Source organism: Acomys minous (assembly GCF_964271855.1).
Source record: "Acomys minous genome assembly, chromosome: 9".
Lineage (NCBI taxonomy): Eukaryota > Metazoa > Chordata > Mammalia > Rodentia > Muridae > Acomys > Acomys minous.
Window position 1 is genome coordinate 29611782 of NC_140490.1, and position 24658 is coordinate 29636439.

A 24658-nucleotide genomic window follows, 5' to 3' on the forward strand; every position below is an offset into this window, starting at 1 on the left:
AATATGTACTGCTAGCAGGTCCTGAGAGGGACTCAGCTAAGAACTAAAGCCAAGAAAGCCTCAGGCTGCGTTCACACAGGAGAAAGAATCAACACTGGTTCAGCTGGGCCGTTAACAGTCCTAAAGGTGGAATTGATTTATTCAGTGAATGGCACATGGACTTATCCATGTTGGCACATGGCTCTGACTGAAGCTTTTCTTCTAGCTACTGGGAGATGAGTGTCCTTACGGTGGCCCAAAGAAACACTTGAGGGTCTGTGTCTTTGTTGATTGTGACTTTGTCATACAGGCAACCCCTGGAAGATGTTTGGAAAAGCAGGGTCTAGAAAGTCTGAAAATCTGACTTTGATCAAATCGTTTTGGATACTCTCATCTCCATGAGGAGAGTGCCTAACAGGCTACCTAATCTTCAGGAACACCACTTTTCTCACTCGCTTAGTCAGTACGAAATAGGACTGTGTTTTTGCCTCATGTGTGAGCATTAAGCAGGATAGCACACATAGAGTGTTAAATTAGGTTCCTGTGCAGAGCAACACTCTGCCAACAGTAGTAATTAAGGACCATTTTTGTTAGTGAAGGTGTTCACAAGGATGCTGTTACTCCCTGAGTGCTTTGAAGGATTTTTTTAAAACTGTTGTTATAGGGGAAGAGCACCAGTATCTTTAGTCTCATGTGGTTAAAAGCTTGTTTAGGCCAGCGGCTAGCTCACATTAACTACTACCCTCCAGGTGATATTAAAATCATATTGCACATTGGAGCTGAAGATATATATATATATGGTAGAAAAACCTAGAGAAAAGGGATTTACATTAAAGTCTCTTCCTGGCCTCAAGTTGATTGAGCTGTTTAACAGGACAGAACCTCCACGGCAGACACTGTAGTGGTCCATTTATGTCCTCTCAGAACTGGCCACTGCATGCTACCTGGCTTCCTGGCTTCCAGCTATTAACATCTGAGGTCCCCATCTGGACTTTTCTGCATTGACCACAGCCTAGGCATGGCGTGGTGCAAATGTGCCAGGGAAGTTGTCAGGCCTTCCAAGCATCCATAGCTCCATTCTTCTCTGTGGGGGCAACTGCATTGGCTCCCATGTTCCTCCAAGCAACGAAACCTGGCCACAGACATCTTCCTTCTTTGCCTCCCATCCTGAAGCCCTTGCTTGCTTTTGAATTGTTGACTTAAGGGTTCCTCCTGGGGAAATTCAACTTAAGACACTCAGGTCCACATAGGGAAAGTACAATTTGCAGGCTGTTTAAAGGAACGAATAAAATTCAGGATACTACGGCTTTTGCCCAGCACAAAATACTCTATATAAATGACTTGCTCTTTTGCCAGCATGTAAGGTCCCCTAGACAGAGGTCTATCTGAGTCGTTGCTGAAAGCTAATGCGGTCCTCACTTTAGCTCTGGCCTTCAGATTATTATTTGGAACCTAGTATGGATGCATACTTTGTCATCTTCCTCGGACACTTTTCTAATTATTTGAATTTATCTCATTTCTTTTTTTTTTTTTTTTTTTTTTTTTTTTTTTGTATAGCCTCATTTGACAAACACTAGGCTATCATCTCACAAGTACAGGGACATGGTCTATCTTCTTCAAATAAAATCTGTCTGAAATCTAAAGGTATAGTCATGCTTGGCATATGGTAGGAGCTCAGCAAACAGTTGGTGAATGGCTTGATGCCTGAATTAAGCTATTCCCAGTATTCCCATTTATAAGAAGTTGAAATGATAATATAGAATTCCGGACATTATTCTTACAGCTTCTCCTAGTGTTGACATTGTATATAGTACAATGTCAAAGCCAGGAAGCAGCTAAAAGAGCAATGAAATCGGGTCCTTGGCATGTTACAGGAAGCCCCATGTTTCCCGCCTCTCTTAGAATGAAGTCTCTTCCCGTGTCCAAGGCCTTCCAGTAAGCTCTCTCTATTCTCCACTCTTCAGCTCCCATCTCTGCCTCCTCCCTTGTATGTCCTGGTACCATTAGACTTGCCGTTGCTAGTTGTCCTGAATTGAAAGGCATTGAGTGCTTCCCCACCCCCACCTTAGGTTCCCAGGTACTCTGCTCTGCCCTGATATGGTCACCTCATGTCTAAGTCTTTCTTCAAGTCTCATTTTAAAGTAATGTCCTCAGAGGTGCCCTTGCTGACTTCCCATTTCCCTAGCCCTTGCTTCTTCTATCAGTAGCATCAATCAAATGTATCCATGCACATCTTATGTGTGTTACTTGTCTCTTGTCTGAGTCCTCTGATCTTGAGGTACAAGGAGAAGTTTGGCCCGTAAAAATCTCAACCTTGCATCAATTGGATACTTTTAACTTTGCACAGCCAATTGCTTCAAAGAACCAAGCATCATACAGTTTGTTAGATTTCCCAATATACCATCTCTTGTCCCCAAGCTATGCGGGGGGGACATTAGAAGTCCTATTTCATAGACAGAGTAATAACAGTAAGGACAATGACCAGTGGAGGAGGCAGGGTGGCGCTTTGGATTGCTTTCTCATGGTGAACCCCTGGCTAGCAGCTACAGCTTGAAGGAGTCCCTGCTCCTGTTGACAGTGACCTCCATCATGCAGGTGCCTCCAAGATTTACTTTTTTCCCTTCATTATGTTCACTTTTCCAGGAATTGAGATTGTGGTAGGAATTATGTCCGGTTCTTTTTGCTGGCCTATGGTCTGAAGTGTTCAGTGTCTACTGGCAGGTGCACCTGGCATTAGTGTAAAGTCACCTTCATTGGGCAGACTCCACCAATGGCAGCTGCCAGTGGGTAGATTAAAGCTCCATTTCTCCTACTTCTTTAATCTCAGAGTATCTTTCGCAATTGAAAAATAATTTTGCGGGGGGGGGGGGGAGGATTGCACATGTGCATGAACATACACATACATGTGAAGATGGAGAGCAACTACGGGTATCACTGCTCATTAGCAGTCCACATTGGGTTTGTTTGCTTGTTTGTTTTGTTTTTTTCCACCTTGCTTTTTGAGACAACCATCATACTAGGCTAGGCTGACTGGCCACTGAGCCTCAGGGATTGCCCGTTTCTACCGCCATAGAGCTATGATTGCAAGTGTGCTCTACTTCTATATGCATTCTGGGAATTGAACTCTGGTCTTTCTATAAGCAGTTACTGCCTGGCCTATACCCCAGACACACTTCCTTCTCTGCTCTGAGATTGTGTTGGGACTGAGGTTCTCCTGCCTTCATCAGCAACACCACGGAGACACCTTTTCACTGTTGCTGCCATTTCTGGTTTTCACTCTTTCCTTGTTTCATTCTCCCATTTCATCCCTTGGCTGGTTTCCTAGAATCCCCTTCAAGCTGGCTGCTTTTGTCTCTGGCTCTGGTTTCATGTGGGGAGTGCCGAGAAAAGCCTTTTGGGGGACCATAGGGAATGGCATGTGAGGCATCAGTGGCTTCTACGGCTTTTTAACAGTTCTGATGCACTACACACTGTTGATCTACTAGAGACTCATAACACACTAATGAAGTCTCAAACTGAATCTAAGGGTAGGGAGGTGACTTCTTCCTCCTTCTTTATGGAAGTATCCTGAGGTGACCTCTTCCCTCACATTTCCTCAGAGCTACACCAACCTGATTGATTACTATTGGTGCTTGAGGTTAGCAAGGGATGCTCTGATTGGCTCTTCAGTCATAAAAAAGGCTTATACGTTGCATAGCAAAGTTAGATCTGCACCTTGAGTGTGGTCTCTGGAGTCTGAGTCCCAGGATTCTGTGGGAGCTCCTATGCTTCTCACTCCCTTTTCCCCAGTTCCTGATCCACACAAGTTCATAGGTCCCACATGTGGACGCTGTGCATTCTGTGCTAGGAGTTGCTCTAGTTCCTTTCATCCTGGTATCAATTTTCTGAGTTTGTACTCCTCGCCTCATGATAGATAGGGGGCAACTGAAAGAATGAGAAGTTGTCTTCACAGGCACATTTGCTGACTTTGCAAACCCTCCTACATGGTCCCCAGAGTACTAACTTTCTTATACTTCCACATTTCAGGTGCTTGTATGCTGTGACTAAGGGAAAGTCACAGGGCTTCAAAGAAATTGCTGGGGGAAGAAAGAGGAGTCAGGAAAATGGTATGGTGGGAATTCTAACTTAGGTAATCCATTCACCGGGGCCCCCTTCCTACCTGTGTCCTTTAATTCCCCAAGGAAGAAAGTCTGTTATCATTTTGAAATAGTCAATGAGCGGTGAACTTGAGAATTCACATTAACCCTTGGTAGTCCTAGGCCTGCCAACGATCCTGATTACTCTTAGTTTTTCTTCATCCATAAAGGCCAAACCTTTGTCTCATTCCTTGAAACTCAAAGGAATAGCCAGTTCAGTGAAATCCCTGTTTAATTAAGGCAGCATTTTATTGTGACCCTACAGTAGACTAGGAAAGCAGGTCTGTATCTCAATCATAGAATTCTATTTATCAGAGCTCCCAAAGAGCTTTGGACCTGTGACAGATTGCCTGTCTTTGTGGGATATGAGCTTTGGAGAGTTCATGACTGCGCATGAAGAAGTGGCCACTTTCTCCTCCTGAACTGGGCTGAAAGAAGCAAGTTACTTAATTCAGCTAGTTACCTAAACAGTAGGGCAGAGGAGACGTGGGCCTATGACAGTGGCCCTATCTGCCACCTACTATGAAGCAGATGATCTTAGCATGGGGGCGGGAGGTAAACCTTACTCCCTCAGTATGAGGAAGGCTTTCTGTCCTGTCTCCTCTTGCATTACATTGTCCTCACCACAGCTTCTGAGATCTGTTCAAAAAACACTTTTCAAAGCACTAATCCCCTACTGTCTCCTACCGCATCCTTGCAAAATCCTTCAGTGTCTACCTTAAGTTTCTTTCAGATAAAGATAATAGTCCTAATTATAGCCTCCAAGTAGTTCTTACCCCTGCACCCATAGGTGTGCTCTCTTGCTGCAAAGCCTTCCTCAGTCTTTGCGCTATGGCAGCTCTATCTACCCCTCTTGTCTCCTACCTTCAGAGCTAAAGTTTGCCTGCCTCTACTTGACTGTGGCATGCTTCCGTCAGCCCTGTCCTTCCTTAGTTTGGTGATGCCCAGATCTAAAGCTCCTTCACCCTTTTCAATGACTGGCTCAGATATTGTGGATGCCTGTGCCCCCATCACACACAAGGTAACAAGGGTGTGGATATTTTAACACAAGTTTCTCCTAATAGAATGCAGGTTTCTTACTATAGAGCCTGTTTCTACTGTGGTTTGAGTTGAACAGTGATAGGGACTTAGGAGGTAAAAATGGGTGAGAGGTTAACTAAGCAAAGAACACCAAGATCAGGAAGCAAAGGTGGGGCGGGGGTCAGGAGACAGGGACAATAATGTTAGAAGCATTGCATTTAACCTTGATTCTATCATTGTTAAAGCCAATGGGGCCCCGAGGGAATGCTTCCTCATTGTTCAGCCAGATTGTATGCAACAACTTTATTGAGGTCAAATAGATATCACAATACAGATTTATCTGGCAGGATTTAAGAAACTGGTTACAGACAGTATTCAAGACACAGGCTATTTTGTGCTAAACTGTTTGCAGCATCATGGATCACACAAACAATCTGTACATCAGTTACAACTTTATCTAGAAACACAGATTCTTAGCTTGCCCTTCTTGTTGGGCCCTGTTGTTTCAGTTGTGTTAAGATGATGAAATGAAGATTGGCATTTTCTAGATAATGAATATGCTCTGGACCGTCTTTCTTGAGAACCCTTTATGGGCTAGAGTGGCATAGGGAAGCCATTTTTAATTTTTGCACACACGAATCTACATTAGTAATTCTGTTCAGCTATAACTTGAGATTTCTAATAATTGTATTCAACAACATATTAGATTTAAAAATAAACAAAATTAAACATTTGACTTGTCACACAGGACTACAGAGCACATTTCTTAGTATTTAAACTATGGTGTCTAAATCTGCATCTTTGGATGCTAAGAAAATGCCACGCTATAAGCACAGGGCCATTGGGCCTTATCAGTCATGGCTCATAGGATAAGAGCCACAAAACACCATAGAAAGTTACAAGAACGTAAATATTTCCTTAAGTAAATCAGATAAATACTGGGCAGTTACCATACAGAACACAGATTATCTACAGACCTTAGCTGAAACACGTTCAGAACATGGGTAAAGTCAGAGAGACAAACCTTGCAGAGTCTACAAAGTAGTACATACATGTCTGTAAACACCTGCTTAACAAGCTTATGATGCAAACTGAAAACTCTCCAGAATACAGTCAAATATTTATAGTATGAGAAAATGCTTGTTCATGCATTAAATCATATAAACATTGTTTCACCAAGTGAAAACAGTACAGAATAATTATCTAAAACAGATCTACAGTCCTAAAGGGCATAAACTAAAAAATATTAACACATGCACGGTGTTGTAATTCATCAAATAGTCTTCTAGAAACCATTAAAATCTCTGTTGCATCAAAACGCATAGGAAAACTCAATACTCTTTAAGTTACTTTATGCATATTACATACTAGAGACTTTAAGCTACAAAATGCTTCTACTTTTTTTCAACACACATACAAAATGACCATAAAAGTATCTGTGCATTTAACAAGGTGCTTCCTGATTACCATCTGTAATGAATAATGTATCTCCTCCTGGCATCTCATCCCTAAGTACCACTTATCACCACCCAGGCCTTTCTGCCTTAATGAGGACTACAGAGCTCTGATTTGCATTCAACATTGTTTGCATTAATAATTGATGGAAACTCTTAGAAAAATTCTTCTGCTCCTGAAATGGAAGGTGGTGAGGCTCTCGCCAGAGGAATTTGGGTGACACTCAATTATATCTGATTGTTAAAGGAAGTGGGGCCAGCAGGCTGTTGGCCATACTCTTCGGAAGATGGCCCCAGACTCGCCTGCTGGCTGTACCCACCACTTGACCCATAGCTGTCTTGGTTGTACCCGCCTTGATTATAGCTGCTGGAGTGCTTCTCCATGGGGTCTGAAAGGTATCTCTGTCCCGAGGAATGCCAGCCAGTCTCCTTGAAAACAAACCAAATGTTTCCAGCCCAGAGGATGAAGTTCAAAAACCCAAAGACCTGAGGGAGGAGGATCAGAGCAAGAGGTTAAATAGTGACAGAAATGCGAGAAGGAACCATACCATTCTCAGTGATTTTTTTTTTTTTTTTTTTTTTACAGTGGCATGGGTGAATCTTCACTTTCATTTTAAGTCTGTTTAAATTTTTCACTCGGAGCTGCTATTTGATTTAGGATGCCTGAACACTTTCTACATGCCAGGCACTACACGAAGAGTTTTTATATATTGATTCCCTTAGTCTAAGGGTTCAGTGTGACTATATATGTCTATATTAAACTATAGACACTTATATATGTCTCTATTAAAAATGAGGAAACAAAGTTCAGCAAGAAAAATAATCTGGGTCAAGGTCGTACGCCTTGGTAAGGACTAGATCTGTGATTCAACTCTATTCCATCTGCTCCAGAGTCTGAGCCTCAGTAAAGCCATCTGTATCTTCACAAGTTATCCAGTCTTGATTTGTATAAGGTAATTGTCAAGTCATGTATAATTGAGTACTTTGAGTTTAATAATGGTGCATTAATTGATAGGGCCCCTGTCTCTTTCAGTCTAGATGTGCTCCTTGTCCAAATGACTTGGTTCACAAAAGCAGTGCATATGCAATGTACAGGTGACAGATGAACAAATTGTGTTTGCACACAGAAGCAGAGTCTCTGAAGGGCAGTACTTCTGCCCCTCTCTTTCAGAAGTAAATGCTAAAACCATATTATAAACGTGGTGCAGGACACAGAAAGGAGGGATTTTTAAAAAAGAAATAGGCGTGACATTATGGAAATTCCTCTTTTTCTCATGAACTATGCTAGCAGGTCAGAGGACATGTGTTATTTCCTCTGGGCCAGTGGGTCAGTGTAGACAAAACTGTTTATCATTGCAAGGGGCTTAGGGAAGAGTTTCCTAATATATTGATTGTTCATTGGTTGACTAGGTAAGAAATAGCTTATTTTAATAACCGTATTGGGGAAAGGCAACAACAGCAGGATACAAATTGACGACATTAGAGTATATTTGATTGCCAAACCAGCATAACATTGTCCAGTTAAAATGGCTTCTTGATTAGCTTGGGTTGTGTGTGTGTGTGTGTGTGTGTGTGTGTGTGTGTGTGTGTGTGCATGAGTGTGTGCATGTAGAATGCTGGTGTACTCAACATGCAGAGACTTAAGGGCTTGGATCAAGGCTATTGCAGTGTTTTAATGTATTTCAGTATTTTAACAGCAGATGTTTCTCGGGACCACCTGATAGCAAGCTGATTGCCAGTGAAATGAAGGTAATATTTCTGTCTTGGAGGATAGTTGAGAATATTCAACTGGATATATAAAGTTGACACATTAGTAAACACTAAATGGTATTAACAGCATTGGGGAACCACTGCCATCATGGTGGTTAGACCCAGAAACACTTTTTCAAGATCCTGAACATCACGGCCCTGTATCTGTGATGTCCAGATACCTCACTTATATTTTAGGGTTACCATGAAGTTACAAATGGCAAAGAAAATGATTTTGTTATGACAATAGAAAATATTTATCATTTCTTGACCCTTTTCCTCGTAGAGATAAAGGTTTGTATGGTTCCTTCTTGAGAACTTGCATTTGCCCAGCAGGGTGACTCTGTGAGACATGCTTTGACTTACACAATTCCTAAAGCCCTTATCAACGGCTGATGAGAGTGAGGTGGACACGTGACCCTGGAGGGACCAATGAGATGTTCTCATCCAGACATTTGTAACTGGATTTGAGTGAGGTAAGCTCAGTCTAAGATGAGTCCTTTAAAAAATATTTATTATCTCTCCCTCTCCTTCTTCTTCTCCCTCTCTCCCCTCTCCCTCTCCCATTCCTTACCCCACCCCCAACCCAATCCCACCCCCCTGGTGTGTGTGTGTGTGTGTGTGTGTGTGTGTGTGTGTGTGTGTGTGTGTGTATGTGTGTGTGTGATGCATGCGGAAGTTGGAAGACAATTCGTGAATCTGTTCTCTCCTTCCTTTTTGTAGATTCTGGGGATCAGGTAAGTATGGGCAGTGAACACCTGCACCCACTGAATCATCTCATTGGCCAAAGAAATTTCTTTGAAAGGAAACATACATACAGAAACTGCAGGTTTCCCATATATGAACAAGAAAATCATTACTACTCTATTTGGAAAAGGAGGATGACATAACAGACATTGTCTTCTAGCAGATGCACACACAGAGGAAGTGACAGAGGTAAGAAATGAATGTGAAAGGCTTGGCTTATTGACTATCTTCCAGCCCGTAGGCCTGGATTCCATCCTAGGGGGGAAATTTCTAGTTTTTCTAATTATTTTTGGGTTTTGCTTGAGCTTAGCGCAATGTGCCTTGAAGGCAGGTATATTTGTAATTTTAAAAAAATTCCATGTTGATTGACTAATATCCTTTCCCCTGTGACAGTAACACACAGTTCCTTTTCCTTGCAGTGTGAAGTTTTAGTTCAAGAGTTTGAGGTCCATCCTGGAACTTTTCCACTGGAGGTGAAAAACGGGAGGTTAAGTAAAAAGTTCCGATGGCTCGGCAACTCAAGGAGACAGTATTTTTGGTTGTCTGCCATCAGGAGTTGAGGATCTGATCCAGATTCTCCCATCCTCATCTCTTCAGGTCTCAGCAGAATCTTTCCAAAACCTATTATTTTCAGGAAGTTGGAGTCAGTTTCTATTTGCAGTCTGGATATGTCAAGGAACACCGACATCAGTCCCAGACAGGGGTCTAAAGAACACTTTACACTTCGCTTTAGTCAGTCAGTGAGCTGTTCTCTGAGAACTGCCAGAGCCTTGACTGTCAAGAACATAGTGACAACCTCACAGACATAGTGACAACCTCACAGCCTCTCCGTTCACACGCACACATTGCTGTTGGATTTAGGTGAGTGTATTGTTCTCCACAAGTGAGTCTGGCAGTTTCCTAAACATGAGTGGAACGGACAAGGCCACAAGGGATGTCATAACTCACTAGGAGATGGATTATCAAGCCACCAGGTGTTGAAGGCACATTTATTTGCTTGTTCAATGTGTCAAGCACTTTTCTATTTATTCTCTTGAATTTTGAAATCAGAGTCACAATTATTTGTTCCACCCTGACCACAAACAAGTTAGAGAAACATCTGTATATATGTTAACGGGTGCTTCAAAGTTGTTGCTCACTAGTGTGGGCAACAATGTGTAAGAATGTTTGTGAGACCCAGGGCATGGCTCAGTTCCGTGGTTCCTAGTTCACGAAGGCAAGATTTATCAGGAGCAGTGGCCCAGCCCTTGTCCTGCGGGATTGAGTTTCAGAAAGCAGACAGAGACACAGGTCAACTTGGCAGCCAAGATAATTATTCATAACTTTTGTTGCGGAGCATTCCTTTAGTGAACACAGCTGAGCCTCCCACTGCTCAGTAAATGCTTCCCTTGGCTGATACTGTAGCTGGTGTCTATCAGACACAGCTTCTGGCTGTGGACTGACACAATTGCTTACACTTACAAGTTAGGAACACAAGTTAGCCTCTCTCCCACTGTTAATATTCCTCCTTTCCTGTATAGCCCAGACTGGTAATGAGAATATTTGATTTTCACTACTTTAGTGCGTCTTTTTCTAAGCTGTCAAGCAGCTAACCTGGAGTGGGGAGAAGATCCACAGTGGTTCTAAGTACCTTCCTAAGCCATCCGTTTCCTCTTGCACCCTACGATGTCTGCATATTTTCCCCCAAGCAGCTCGCTATAATTCCATGTGTGGCTTTAATAAAATGTTTTTTTTTTCTTCTAGGAAACATCTGAGTTAACAAATCCTCATTCAGCTCCTGGCAGGCTTCTGCCTTAACATTTAGGTTTTATATCAGCTCCAGCTTAGAATTTTCCCTTGACAGTCATCTAAGCTACAACTGCTAATACCTGCTGGGTTTTCATTAAAAAACTGTAATCAGCAGCATTGTAGTGTGCGGGGTTTGGCAATGAGAATCGTGAAGGCTAAAATATCATCTTACCCCTTCAGTGAGACTTTTCCTCTTTTGATTGACCTAGTTTGGGGTCAGAAATGTCCACAGTGGCTGGCTTTCGGGTGTTTTCTCTTAAACAGTAACTGTCAAATAAAGACTTGGGAAGTCAAGCCTGGAGGAGAGGGTACTTACCACAGATGTGTTTAAGCTGGACATGACAGGGCTGTGGACAGCCATGCATTTGTTGGAGGGCTGCTTGCAAGCTGACATCAGTAACAAGACTTCCTTGGGATCTGTTGCCACTTTGACATCAGACAGTCCTTTTGCCCAAGCAGATGAGCCCACCAACCACAAGAATGAAAAGACTACAGTGACGATAAAGTCCTGCGCAGAGAGAAAACAGGAGAATAAAACAGATCCGAGTTCCAGAAACAAATCTATTAATTTATGCAAATACTATTTGTATTTTTGAAAAATTCTAAGTTTCCATAGCATCAAGACCTAGATATTCTGTCAAAAACAAACAAGCAAACAAACAAAAACAACAACAAAAACAAAAAAAAATAAGGTTTTGTGATCCTGTATTTAAAGAATTATATTGCTATCTGGTTTTTGTTTTTTGAGACAAGATCTCTCTTTGTAGTCCAGGATCTCCCTTATACAGAGCAGGCTGGCCTTGAACTCATAGTGATCTTCCTACCTCTGCCTCCCCAGGGCCGCACTACCACATCCAGCTCTATTGTTATTTATTGAAAAGGTGCTCTATCTCAGGAATGACTCAAGGACTTTATAATCCTTATCTTGTTGGTCCCCAAAGCATCCCTACTTGCACATGGTAAAATAAGTCAGAGAGTGGTTGAAGCACGTCTGAGGTTCCACACGTGATGATGGCTTTCTAACTACTGACCCCCAAGTTCTTAATTGCTGTGGTGTTCAAACATTTAGAGACATTTATTTGCCCACCGACAAAGATTCCTGGGTGGCAATATTTTTCGCTTACCCACTTGTTAATTTAACAAATGTAGATAGCAGCTATTTTATGCCTGGAACTGAATTAAGTAGAGGGCAATACTAGCTGTTATATATTTGTTGATGACTATAGGCTTAGAATTATGTTTACAATTATCATGTTACACGGTATATAATTTTTTTTGAGACAGGATCTTTTTTTGTAGCCCTATCTGTCCTGGAATTCACTGTGTAGACCAGGCTGGCCCCCAAATCATAGAGATCTGCTTTCTTCTACCTCCCACAGGGTTGGGATTAAAGACATGCTCCACCATGCCCTGGCTATACTATGTTTTTATACCCATTTTATATATGAGGAAACTGAGTTACGACATAAAAAAAAGTGGCAGAGCCAGGTCTAGCTGACTATGAAAACTACCTGCTCTGTCTGCAGAGAACAGAATCTTTACCGTTATCAAGCACAATGTCTATGATGTTAGGGCACGGCTATTTAGGAGAAAGGTCTCCACAGCTGGTGAGATGGCTTTGTAGGCAAAAGCACTTGCTACCAAGCTTTGATGACTTGAGTGATTCTCAGGACCTACACAGTAGAGGGAAAGAACAGACTCCTGCATATCACTGTTGGAGCTTTGTATGCTGTGTACACATGAATACACACACACAAATAAAATAAATGTAGTTTCAAGAATTAAAGAAATGAAGATAGAGAGATGTCTCTGAACATCTGACAGGGGATATTTCTTACATCCTCTCTGTCAGGGTTTGGGGCAGGTGGGAGTCCTAACCCTAGACTCTTTTGACCCTAATATGACAAATCTTAAACCTGCTATATTGAAGTCTGATTACTTAAGACACATCATGTTTGCTTACGTAAAATAATAAAAGCAGTAGGCAGGGAAGGAAGCTAGCGGATGTGAAACGCCAACAGTCTTCTGAGCCAAGCACTCCACATGTTTTTCTTTTCTCCTCTGGGACATGGCCATTTTTGCCTGTATTGCCCTGCACACAGGTGTGCCTGCATGACTTTTCAAAAAGACTCATGACCTGTACTGGGGAAGCCATTACACTCTAGTGATGCTGTGTTCTGTAAGTCTCACAACTAAGATTGGCTAAATCTCTGGAGCAACTATTCTTTTGCTCCAGTGGCTGTTTTAGGTTATACACATCACTGGTTTCCATTACTTCAATGTTAGCTCAACAACATCTATGGTGAAAATGTTATATTTTCACAGGGGTTCTAGGATAAGGGGGTTCCCTGTTTCTGTTTACTATACCCATACTCTCTCTTATTTCCTTTTCATATCTAACCATTTTCATTCTGAGTTGTAGATAGTCTTGTGAGATGTCTTAAGTCCCTTCTGGAAAGATGAGGAGATTAAAAATGCCATTAAATAAATACAGCATCTACACCTGTCTTGGCATTAGTAAGAACAATTCATACCTAGTGATTGGATATGAACTGAGTGTGTCAAATCTATGAACTTTTTGTTCATAGCCAACGTGGTACTTTAGCTTGTCCTTCATTTTTCAGGCAACATGAGTTTACTCTTACATATTTATAGATCAATAACTCCAAAACAAGGGTCACCAAGGTAAAGTAAAGTTGTCATCAGGGCCATCAGGCCTTTTGGTAGTCTCTAGAGAGAATGCACACTCTCGCTTCTCCTTGTTAGTTAAGGCTGTCCATCTTCACTGCTCATAGCCATTTTCTGTGTCCAAGGAGCAACGTCCCATCTTCTTCCCAACATTGCATCACTCTGACAATGACTCCTCTGTCTCCTTCTCACTTTTCAGGCCTCCTGGTTACATTGGGCATATACAAATAATTCAGGGTCTCACTATTTTAAAGCTCTCTCAGCAATCTGAGTTCCATCTGCAGTGAAAATCTCCTCTTGCCATGCCATGCGATACAGTCACAAGTTCCAAGGATGAGGATGGGGACATCTTTACAGGGCTATTATTCCACCTACATAGTTGGAAATGTTTTGAATCTAAGGATTAGTTGGAGAATAGTTGGCATTTTAATGATGTTACATCTTCCAAGGAGGGAATATGAAGTGTCTGATTTCATTCATGTATTCAAATAGTATGGTTTGGATAATGTGCAAAAGTCTTGAGGGAACTCTTACAGGAGCTAAGACCATGCAGGGCACCGCCATTCACTCTAACATATTGTTAGGCCCCATAGTTGTTGTATAGCTCCAAGTACAGGACATTGCTCTCCCTTATTTATGCTCATCACAATTAGGAACAGACTTGTTTAAGTGCTAGTAGGATAGTATGGGGAAAACAGTAAGTTTCTGTCCATTTAGCAGAATAATAGTTTTAGATTCTCTCTTGGGGCCTAGGTTCTTGGCTTGATAATGGTATAGATTTCATCTTGTGGATCAGGCTTTAAATCCCATCAGAAAGTGTTTGGTCACTCCAATGACACACATGCCACTATTGCACCCGTGGACGGCGTGTCCTGCCAGGTCACTTGTTATAGTTTTCAGGATTCACAGCTCGGTAAGATTGATCGTTAGGTTTCTCCTCCAGTGCTGTGCATAGCACCCACAGAATCTATTCAGTAGTGCTAAAGCTTCCAGGCCAGGACCCATTTTATTTCTTCTTGTTCTGACTCTAGTATTTATAAATTCTCAATCAATAAATACATTTGTATAGGATTCAATGAGACCTTTCAATTGGATAATAGAGAAAACTATGTCAAACTAACATTTACCGAACACTTATTATGCACTAAGTGTTATTCCAGATTCATTTGGATTAACTCAGTCCTGATAACAGCACTGTGAAACGCATGATAACACATGTTAATCCTGTTCCCATTTTGTACTGATGTACCATGGTGTTAAATAAATTGCCTAAACCCTGAGTTAATTGATAGAAGAGACAGGATTCTAAGCCTGGCCATCTGTCTCTAGGGGCTGTGGGCTTGACTGCAGTATGCTACTTCTAACATCTGCTTTAAGAAGATTTTTCCTACTTAAAGCAAATGCATTAAAAAGGTTTTCAGGAGTCAATGAGAAGGATCAGTGAGTAAAGGTGCCTGCTGCCAAGACTGATGACCATGCAGCTTCCCCCACACAGTGGGAAGAGAGAGCTGACTACAGTAAGATGTCCTCTAGCCTTCATGGGTGCATTGTAGTCTACACACACACACACACACACACACACACACACACACACACACACACACACACACACACAAATAAATAAGAAAGAAAGAAAGAATGAATGAAAAAAGGATATATAGAAATGTTTTTCAAAAGCCATATTTGAGATTCTGCTTAAGTTAGTGAAACACTTTTCTGTGGAGGAATTAATGTCCTTACTGAATTAAAGGATCCATGTCATTGGACTAAATACAGTGTTTTTTTTGGCACCTGATATGACATATTACCTCCTAGGAGTACACTGTAAATAAAAAAAGAGGCCACATAATTTATTTCCTGCATAAGTTAAAAATGCTCAGTTCTGGAACTGGTCAGATCCAGATTGGAATCCTTAATCTTATACCTTCTTGGGCAATTTGCTAGTCTCCCTAAGGCCACAGTTTACCACTGTAGGCTCAATAAGAGCATCTTTTCATGGGATAGTTGGAGGATTAAATGAGTTACTGTAAGCAATGTTTATCACTATGCCAGGAAACGCCAACTTTAACAATCACCCATAAAAATGACCATGACAACACTGACAATGCAAACAGCACATGGCTATGAACAGGTGATGTCATGGCTGTGCACCTACCTTGGGTGACTTATCTCTATGCAAATGGGAAAGCAGAGACATTTTTTTGAAAGTAGAGATTTTTGAACAGGGTACTACTGCAATAATCCCCCCAAACTTGGAAACTAGCTCTGTGTCTTATGATGGGGAAAACAATGCTCAGCCATTTACAATAATTGCTCTATGTGAATATGAATGTGTATCTATTCCCAGCGTGACGAGTAGAGCATTCTTAGCGTGAGTCCAATGCTGAGCATACATTCTCTGCTCAAAACCTGCCTGTGGCACCGCCTCACTGAGAATACACATCAAAGACCACACAGAGGGTCCTAAAGAAGCCTGAGCTGGTTGTTCTTCTGCTGTGACTTGCATTCTTGACCTATCCTTTCATCTCTCTAGAAAACACACAGGGCTATCACTCTAGCCCACCCAGAACCAGGGGGCTTGCTTCCTTTCACTTTAAAAAATCACTGCTTCAACTTTAATATGCTCAAGTACTGCCTTGCTAAGCACATATGTATACAATTTCCCAAATCAACGCCCCATTCACCTTTTTAGTTTTAATTTTCTCATTTTCTAAATTTCCATTTTATGATCTGGTGTTTGATTTCTGCAATTTTCTTGGTTTGTTTACCCCAAATACAATGTCCACATATTATAGGCGACTTTCTATAATGGGAGTGACTGGAAGTCAAGGTACCTGTGCCAGAAAAAGAATATATTAACTTGAAAGCTGTTTGTCTTTTTCTGGCTTTGGGCATAAACTAAGTTGAAGGCTACCTTGCAGAGAAGGAGACACAGGTCAAATATTTGACACCACTTTCCACTTATTCTCCAGCTTCCAGCTGAGGCTCCCCTGTGGAAAAAATCCAGACTAAAGCCAGGAGGTAAATATAGAAATAAAGTTATTGTATAATTCAAATGCTGATTTCTGTATCCACCATATCTGGTTGCAAGCCTTATTCTGAGAATCTTCTGTCTCGATATTGTATAAACTCTTCTCCCTAATTGTCCCCTGATATCCCAATTAAGCAGCTTACAGCCAATTGCTGAGCAGGGGAGAGAAAAGGGTTGGACTTCCTGCCAGGCAGGGGAGGAGGAGTTAGAAGAGGAAGTGGGGGACTGAGGTACAGACAGAGGTCCAAGAGACACCAGGAGGAGTTGGAGCAGGAAAACAACAAAGTGTAAGTATCTCTGGGATGTACTCTGGAGGAAGCCAGATTTAGTTTAGAGGATTAAGAATAGAATAATAATTGCTCAGTTATTGTGCTGTGAAGCTTGTTATTAAGCAAATATAAAAGAGTCTCAATTATGTGTGTGTTAGCCAGGTTAAGAGAGAACCTGAGAAATAAACACAGTTATATAAAAATAACTCTAACAGGTAGGAAGTCCCCAGACACAGGAGTTCAGTTGGGATCTGTGCTGGTGCTTCCTCACAGTCCCTTGGTGCCTCCCATATACCGGTGCCCCACCATGACCCTACGGACATTGTAAGCCTTACCACCTGCCTACTTACTTTGGTCCTGTGTTACTGGTGAGGAAACTGGAGTATAGTTGTTTACATGTGGAACGATTAACCCTGGCTTGATTGCAGTAGCTCATCATGGGCTTTAGGAAGATGTGATTTTTGATGTGTGCATAACTATTTTAATCAGAAGTCTCTAAATTTTAAACAATTTGGTATCACCTAAATGATTTGGATTTCATCTACATACTTTATACATTGTTTAATATTTCATATTTGTACCAAATATGGTTAACCCAGAAAGAACTACACACTCACAATAAATGATAAGCTAATAAGCTAGTCATAAATAGAAGGCTGAAAACATTAATACTAATAGAGTAAACATAATATAGCTTGGTTATTTTCTAGAACTATCTGCCAAATTCTTTGGAACCAAGACCTTTTGCCAAACCAGTTTTACAAGTGTTGAGACAGTTATTAAAGACATTCGTAGTGTAGGCTGATCAGAAAGCTTACAGTTAAACTGAATGTGGGGTGACTTGCTTACCTGTATTACTGAAAGCCTATTGATGGCTGTGCCTGAAGCCATTTTCTGATCAGGAGAACTACGTGGCTCAAGCATGGGTAGTGACTTTCTCTGAGGGTGTAGACAGGAATTCACTTATTGGCAGATACTATTCCTGGTTTATCTAGATGACTTTACAACATTTACTTTTCATCATTCTGAACCATAGTTAGTCTTGCTTTATTTACTTATCCCCATTGAAGAGAGAAAATGCCATTTGGGAAGTACGTCAACCTTTCAAATCTCTCCTGCTTGGGATCTGGGTCTCTAAGAAGTATTCATAAAAGACATTACCAACTGCAAAGACATTTCAGCCAAACTGTCAAAACTATTTACCATCTATGGCTTGGTAAGTGGTTAAAAAGTGGACTTGGAAGTACTGGCCACATTCTGAACCTGAAGAACTCTGACACATTGGGTGTGAGGCTTCCTAAGAGAGCACGGGCTGGCTTCACTTTGCCTCGGTGGCCATTGCTTTGAAGGGTTGATTTGTTCCCTTCAAAAGTTGCTGTTAGCAAAGTGGTTTATACAGATTTAATACAATAAGACTGCTGGTTTTAGATTACTCAGGTGTACTGAGAGAAGAGTACTCAGTATGAAAACATTGTTCGAGCCCATTTCTCTTTTCCCTGCATATTGATAAACATAACCAAGTATTCCATTTCTCCCTATTAGCAAATACATCCAGTATTTCAGTTTGATGCCTTTGTTATCTGCTTTGTCCGATAAGAGTTTTGCTGTTCTTTCTTTCTTTCTTTCTTTCTTTCTTTCTTTCTTTCTTTCTTTCTTTCTCTTTCTTTTCCCCCCCAAGATCTAGTTTGAAGCTCTTTAATCCAAAAAGCCAGCTTTATCCTCAGTGTAAGGGGATTCATCATGTGAATCCCTCCTCCAGTTTCCCAGAATGAGTCTAAACCAGGAGAGAGAGAGAAACCAGCAAGATGGACACTCAGTGGAGGGTGGAGCCTTCACTTTTGTTTTCAAAGAAGGAAGAACAAAGCCGAGCTGATAGAGGCAACTGTCTCTTTTTTCCAAACTAAGTTTTTTCCACCATTCCATCTGAACTACTTATCCTAATCGATCAGAATTCTATGAACATCTTAACTTTTTTAAAGTATGTGGCAAAAAAATCATTTGATCTTCACAAGAGCTTGGAGAAGACGAAGACTCTTATTTCACACTCTGCAGAATCTAGAGCCAGCTGCAGGAGGCTTAAATCCTGTGCCCAGTGCTCACAAGAACTGCCATCTGAGTTAGCCTGTGTTTTCTAAGGTCGAAATTGCCTACCATGTAGGGAACACAGATATAGCAATACATACCATTGGTCTCCATAGCACAGCATTCTTTCTCTTAGTTTTTCTTCATCTGAATAGTAAAGGGAAATAAGCTCTAAGCCCTAACTAGCAACTGCTAAAAGTCAGACAAAACTGATGCCAGAATTAGTCTTTAGCCAAGTCATGGCACTCAGCTGGATGACAGCTCTGTTCACTTTCCGTTGATACCTTGGAACAGCTATCTTTCATTATATCATATTATTCTGAATTTCTGTATCTAGTAATTATACAGGATTTTATCAAAATAAATTGTATTTAAATTTAAGGAATTTATTTAAACAACAGTAGTAAATAATTTGTGGTCTAAGCACTAGGAGTAGAGAGTGAAGAGACCTGAGGTCTGGAGAGGACTGTGATGTGTTTTAGGATAGGACCCCAACACAGCTTCCTGCCAGAAGTCTAGTACAAGCTGCAAAAACAGGCAATATGTGAAACTTAAGATACTTAGTAGACATGTTCAAAAAAGCAAAATGATCCAGAAGAGACTCTGCATACTACCAAAAGAGAAATGTAAACACCAAGCCCGCCACAAAACTTTTATATCAAATATAAAATGCTGTCCTGCATGGAAGGTAGGCTAGGATAATGGTGGCACAATGCTTATGGGAGTAACCAATGAATATTTGCTCTGACTTAAGGCCCACTCTGTGAAATGAAACCCATACCTGTGACTATTTGAATGACCCAAACCCTGAGACTAGATAGTCCAAGGACCTATGGTAAGGACAAGCACACAAAAGACAAAAACAAAACACCATAGCAATCAAATGATTCCTACTGATATTTTGCTATACTTATAGATCAGTGTCTTCCTCGACCATCATTAGAGACACTTCCTTCAGCAGCAGATGGGAAAAAAAATACAGAGACTCACAGCCAGACATTACGCAGAGAAAGAGTGACACTGGAACACTCGGCCCTACATGGGATGTCTCTAATATATCCTTCCCCTCAAAGCTCAGGAACCAGGCAAGAGGAGGCAGAAAGAATGTAAGAACCCAAGGGGGTGGAGAACACCAAGGAAACAAGGTCTCCTAGATTAACACAGTCAAAGCTCATGTGAACTCACACAGATGGAAGCAGTATGCATAGGGATTGCATCAGGTCCTCTGCATATACACGATGACTTTCAGTTAGTGTTTTTATGGGAATTTTGAGTATGTGGATGAGTGGGTCCATGATTCAGGGAAGTCAGGGCAGGAACTCAAGCAAGAGCCAGAGGCAAAAATAATGAAGAACACTGTTATCTGGCTTGCTTGCAGGCCCATGCTCAATTAGCTCTTTGTGCACCCCAGGACCACAGGCCTAGGGAATGGTGCTGCCCATAGTGGAATGGACTCTCCTACATCAATTAACAATTAAGAATCCTCATCCCATATGAGCTGGGCAATCTATCAGTTGAGGCTCTTCTCAGATGACTCTGGGTGAGCCAAGTTGGTAGATAAAGCTAGATAAGACAGTCATTGATCTTACACTTTTGGAGAGAACTTCTTGCACTCTTAATTTATTTGATGATTGCCTACAGCTCAAAAACAAAGTCTGTGTGTTACCAGCTACTTCACTGGCCAACTACATTCTTAGAAAAGCCCATCTATCTCAAATGCCCCTTTTTTCCAACTTCTGGAGCTCAAAGCTCCACGTATCCTTCGGTGAGTGTGTGTGTGTGTGTGTGTGTGTGTGTGTGTGTGTGTGTGTGTGTGTGTGTGTGTGGTCGGGATCATGGAGAGATGGACAGTGGTGGTGGATGCAGGAGTGGTCATCTCTGTATCTCCTTCCCAGAAGAGTTTTTGCTGAACTCAGTCATAATTCTGTATAGGCAAATGATCCACAAAAGTAGAAACTGTTACCTATTTGTTGGGAGGGAAAGATTTGCTGGAGGCAGGATCTGAGTTTAAAGACTTACACTATTTCAATTTGGCTCTCTCTTCCTCCTACTTGCTGTTGGAGATGTGAGGTCTTAGCTGTTCTGCCACAATTTTCTGTAAGAACAGATTATGTTTTCTTTCTTTCTTCACTTTTTTTTTTTTTTTTTTTTGGCTTTTTGAGACAAGGTTTCTCTGTGTAGCCTTGACTGTTTTGGACTCACTTTGTAGACCAGGCTGGCTTCATACTCACATAAATCTGCCTGCCTCTGCCTCCCAAGTGCTGAGATTATAGGTATGCACCTTCATGGCTGGCCCAATAACAAATTCTTATCCTTCTGAGACTGTTAGGCTAAATAAACTCTTCCTTCTATACGTTGCCATGGTCTGGCTAAGGTATATTATCACAGCAATAGAAAAGTAACTAATACTGCACACCACTGACACATGGGGAGCAATCAGAATTGTGCAAACTAAAAGATGGAGTAGATGCTAATGTTCTTCTATCCAGGGCTCTGTGTAACTCAAGCACTGTGTTTTAGAAGTGAGCAATCCGCCTTGTGTCTGTGAGTCACTGCAGGGTGCTGCTGCTTCTCTCTTTGAGCTAAATTTGATTGTGATTGACATGTAGCACTTTTTGTTTTCCAACCTGTTCCTGGAGAGCTTCGCCAATTGATTTGTTGTTGTTCAGCTGTAGAACTAAGACCTCTTAATCATGTTTTTAACATTCCTTCTGAAAATAAGACTTTAAAAAGCACCCTCTGTATCTGCATCTGATTCTGTATCTATGTCTGTGTCTGTGTCTGTATCTGTATCTGCATCTGCATCTATTTGTATCTGTGTCCGTATCTGTGTCTGTGTTTCTGTCTCTGTCTCTGTCTCTGTCTCTATCTCTTTCTCATCTGTATCTGTATCTGTATCTGTATCTGTATCTGTATCTGTATCTGTATCTGTATCTGCATCTATCTGTCTGTGTCTGTGTCTGTGTCTGTGTCTGTGTCTGTGTCTGTCTCTGTGTCTGTCTCTGTCTCTGTCTCTGTCTCTGTCTCTATCTCTTTTTCATCTGTATCTGTATCTGCATCTGCATCTGCATCTATCTGTATCTGTGTCTGTATCTGTGTCTGTGTCTCTGTCTCTATCTCTTTCTCATCTGTATCTGTATCTGTATCTGTATCTGTATCTGTATCTGCGTCTGCGTCTGTGTCTGTATCTATCTGTATCTTTATCTGCATCTGCATCTGCATCTGTGTCTGTGTCTGTCTGCATCTACAGCTATCTGTGTGTGTCCCTTTAGCTTACTTTGTGACCATGGTGCAAGATGAAGGTATTCCCAACTGGTTGGTGAACCCAGAAAGCCCCATTAGTTTTTGCAGTGCTATGAGCATCCCTGAGACCACATCTGATTTTCAGTCAAGCCTGACTGACTTTTGATTACAAACAGCACAAGCCTTGTAGAACAGATTAGCAGTAGTGTTAGTAAATTAGCTGCTCACAATACATTATTATGAACCTGCTCTGGGGACACAGGCCAGCTCTTATTGGTGGGCTATGGAACCCTGCTATGTTCCGCTTTCCTATCTCTAAAGAAGCAAAAATGGCATAAAATGCTCTAGTTCTTTTGCCAGGGTTAAAGGAATTAATGCAGTGTAGTTTTTGTCTCAGTTCCTGAAAGTTCACATTTTTTGTTGTTGTTTTGGTTTGGTTTGAGGCAGCATTTCACTGTGGAGCCAGGCTGGTCTTGACGAGATATGTGCCCCAGTCCCCCTGCCTCAGTTCTCCTGCTGCTGAGAATATAGGAGTGTGCCACAGTGCCTGGGTAAATGTGGACAAACACTTGCTTTTAGTTATAATCAGCAATGGGAAACTCTTACACAATAAGCCATGGTGCAACAGTATAGAAAAGTGTGCTGGTTTCGTGTAGTGAGATTTAATGGCCAATAAATCAGGTGTACTTATTAATTCCCTCCACAAATGTTTGCTGAGAATCCACTAGTACATATATTGAGGTTATTAATAAAGATTGTTAATAAAAATAGACCTGATACCAATACTCCTGTGGTAGAGGAGAGAGACCTTAAATCAGATAATCCTTGAAGGACATGGAATTGCACTCAGAGATAATAACTTTCCAGAGAAAATACTTAGAGTGTTTTGACTTCTTCTAAACTATAAAAAACAAATGAGTGTGGGCCTTGACTAGGCCAGCCCAGAAGGGCAGAATGCTTTATGTAAGTGTTTATGTTGGGTCCATAACAACAGCGGGCGTTTCTTGAGGTGCAGTGGTAAAGGATGCTGTGACCAGTTGCATGCTTCTGGGGCAGGAGCCCACATGTTTGCTGAGGCTATCAGTGCTCTATTGTTGTTAACATGCAGCCATTTCCATCTTAGGAAGCCAAGCAACAGACAGCTTGGGCACAGGCCACACTGTTTCTGTGCTGGAATCTTAACAAAAGAACACTGCTGTCTCTCTGAGTCTAGGCTCTCCAGAAATTAGCAAGCCTAAACCTGGTATTTCTAAGTGACTTGAGAGCTTATACCGGAAACTCAACTCTTTCCAAATAATTGGCTGTTGGTATGCCACAAATATCATTAAATACGCGCACACACACACACACACACACACACACACACACACACACACACACACACACACACAAGGTTTCTATACCAGAAGCGAAGCCACTGTTAAAAACAACTTAGCTATCTTAGAAATACAAGTTGGTGGGGGTGGGTGGGTGGAGGGAAATCACACTAGCAGAGTTATCCAAGGATGAATTTGGAAATTGTGGAACCTTAGTGAAAACATGTCAGTCTTGTAAGTTTTATTTATTTAGTACTTCCAAAATATTTTGGGGATTGCTATTGAACGAGCTGCATGAAAATGCTAACACCTAGGTAATTAGCCCCCATCTTTACACGAGACATCTGGGAATTAGAAACCTGTCTACAAGATACCAGATGCCAGGCAGTGTATAGATGGCACATGCTGAGGGAGCCTAGCACACAGGAGCAGGGTCAGCAGCCCAGGAAATCCAATAGTTATGCAACTTGAGCTTCATCTCTCATGTGCTCTTTGGTCCACACTATTTTCTTGTCATGTGAATGTGCCACCTCCTTACAGTTTATCACACATTCTAGAAATCCCTTATGGACGAGATAGCACACATACAGACATACAGTCAAGAAAACGCCACATATACCCATTCAATGGTGGACAAATGAGAGATTAGTGATTAAAAATCTCATAATCCCAAGTAACCTTATTTGTTTAAATATTTTAAGTTGCCCACCACTAACCTCTGTTTGAAATGATTGTTTTCTATGGAAAGTGGCCACAAATCAGCTATACTGAGAAATTTTGACTGAGATGTGGCTGACCTCTCACTTGTCCTCTTCCCTATTGAGTCAATTTTTCTCTAAACTGTCTCATTTTGCCATAACCTCTTTAAAAAAAAAAAACAGAAAGATTACACAGCTCCCTCCTCCAAAATTATGTAATAATAGAGTGGGAAGGAACTGCTGAGACAAACTCAGCCTGTCCAATGCTACTTAAAAATCACAATCCAAATACTGCATCAATTTATTATTTGATGCCACTATCGCCTTGGGTGGAGCCCAGGCGATTGGAAAGGGTCATCCAGCAATGCAGAAAAGCAACCTACCTACAGAGATGAAACTTACCACAGTTCAGTGTCCATGTCTGTGACAGATCAGGAGTTCATTCTATATGGACTAAA

The 24658-nt window shown here is 41.4% G+C and overlaps 1 protein-coding gene across 2 annotated transcripts in view; it reads right to left on the bottom strand.

Annotated features, from left to right (window-relative positions):
• Window positions 1–5423: 5423 nt before the first annotated feature.
• The window catches only part of SYNPR (synaptoporin), a 306233-nt gene continuing 286998 nt past the window's right edge, over window positions 5424–24658 (bottom strand). For both annotated transcript variants that reach the window (XM_084797148.1, XM_084797149.1), the window contains 2 exons: window positions 11190–11381; window positions 5424–7075 (listed from right to left, as the gene is read on the bottom strand). In XM_084797148.1, coding sequence (XP_084653274.1) covers window positions 6818–7075; window positions 11190–11381 — 450 coding nt within the window. In that variant the 3' untranslated portion in view covers window positions 5424–6817. The remainder of the gene's footprint in view (window positions 7076–11189; window positions 11382–24658) is intronic.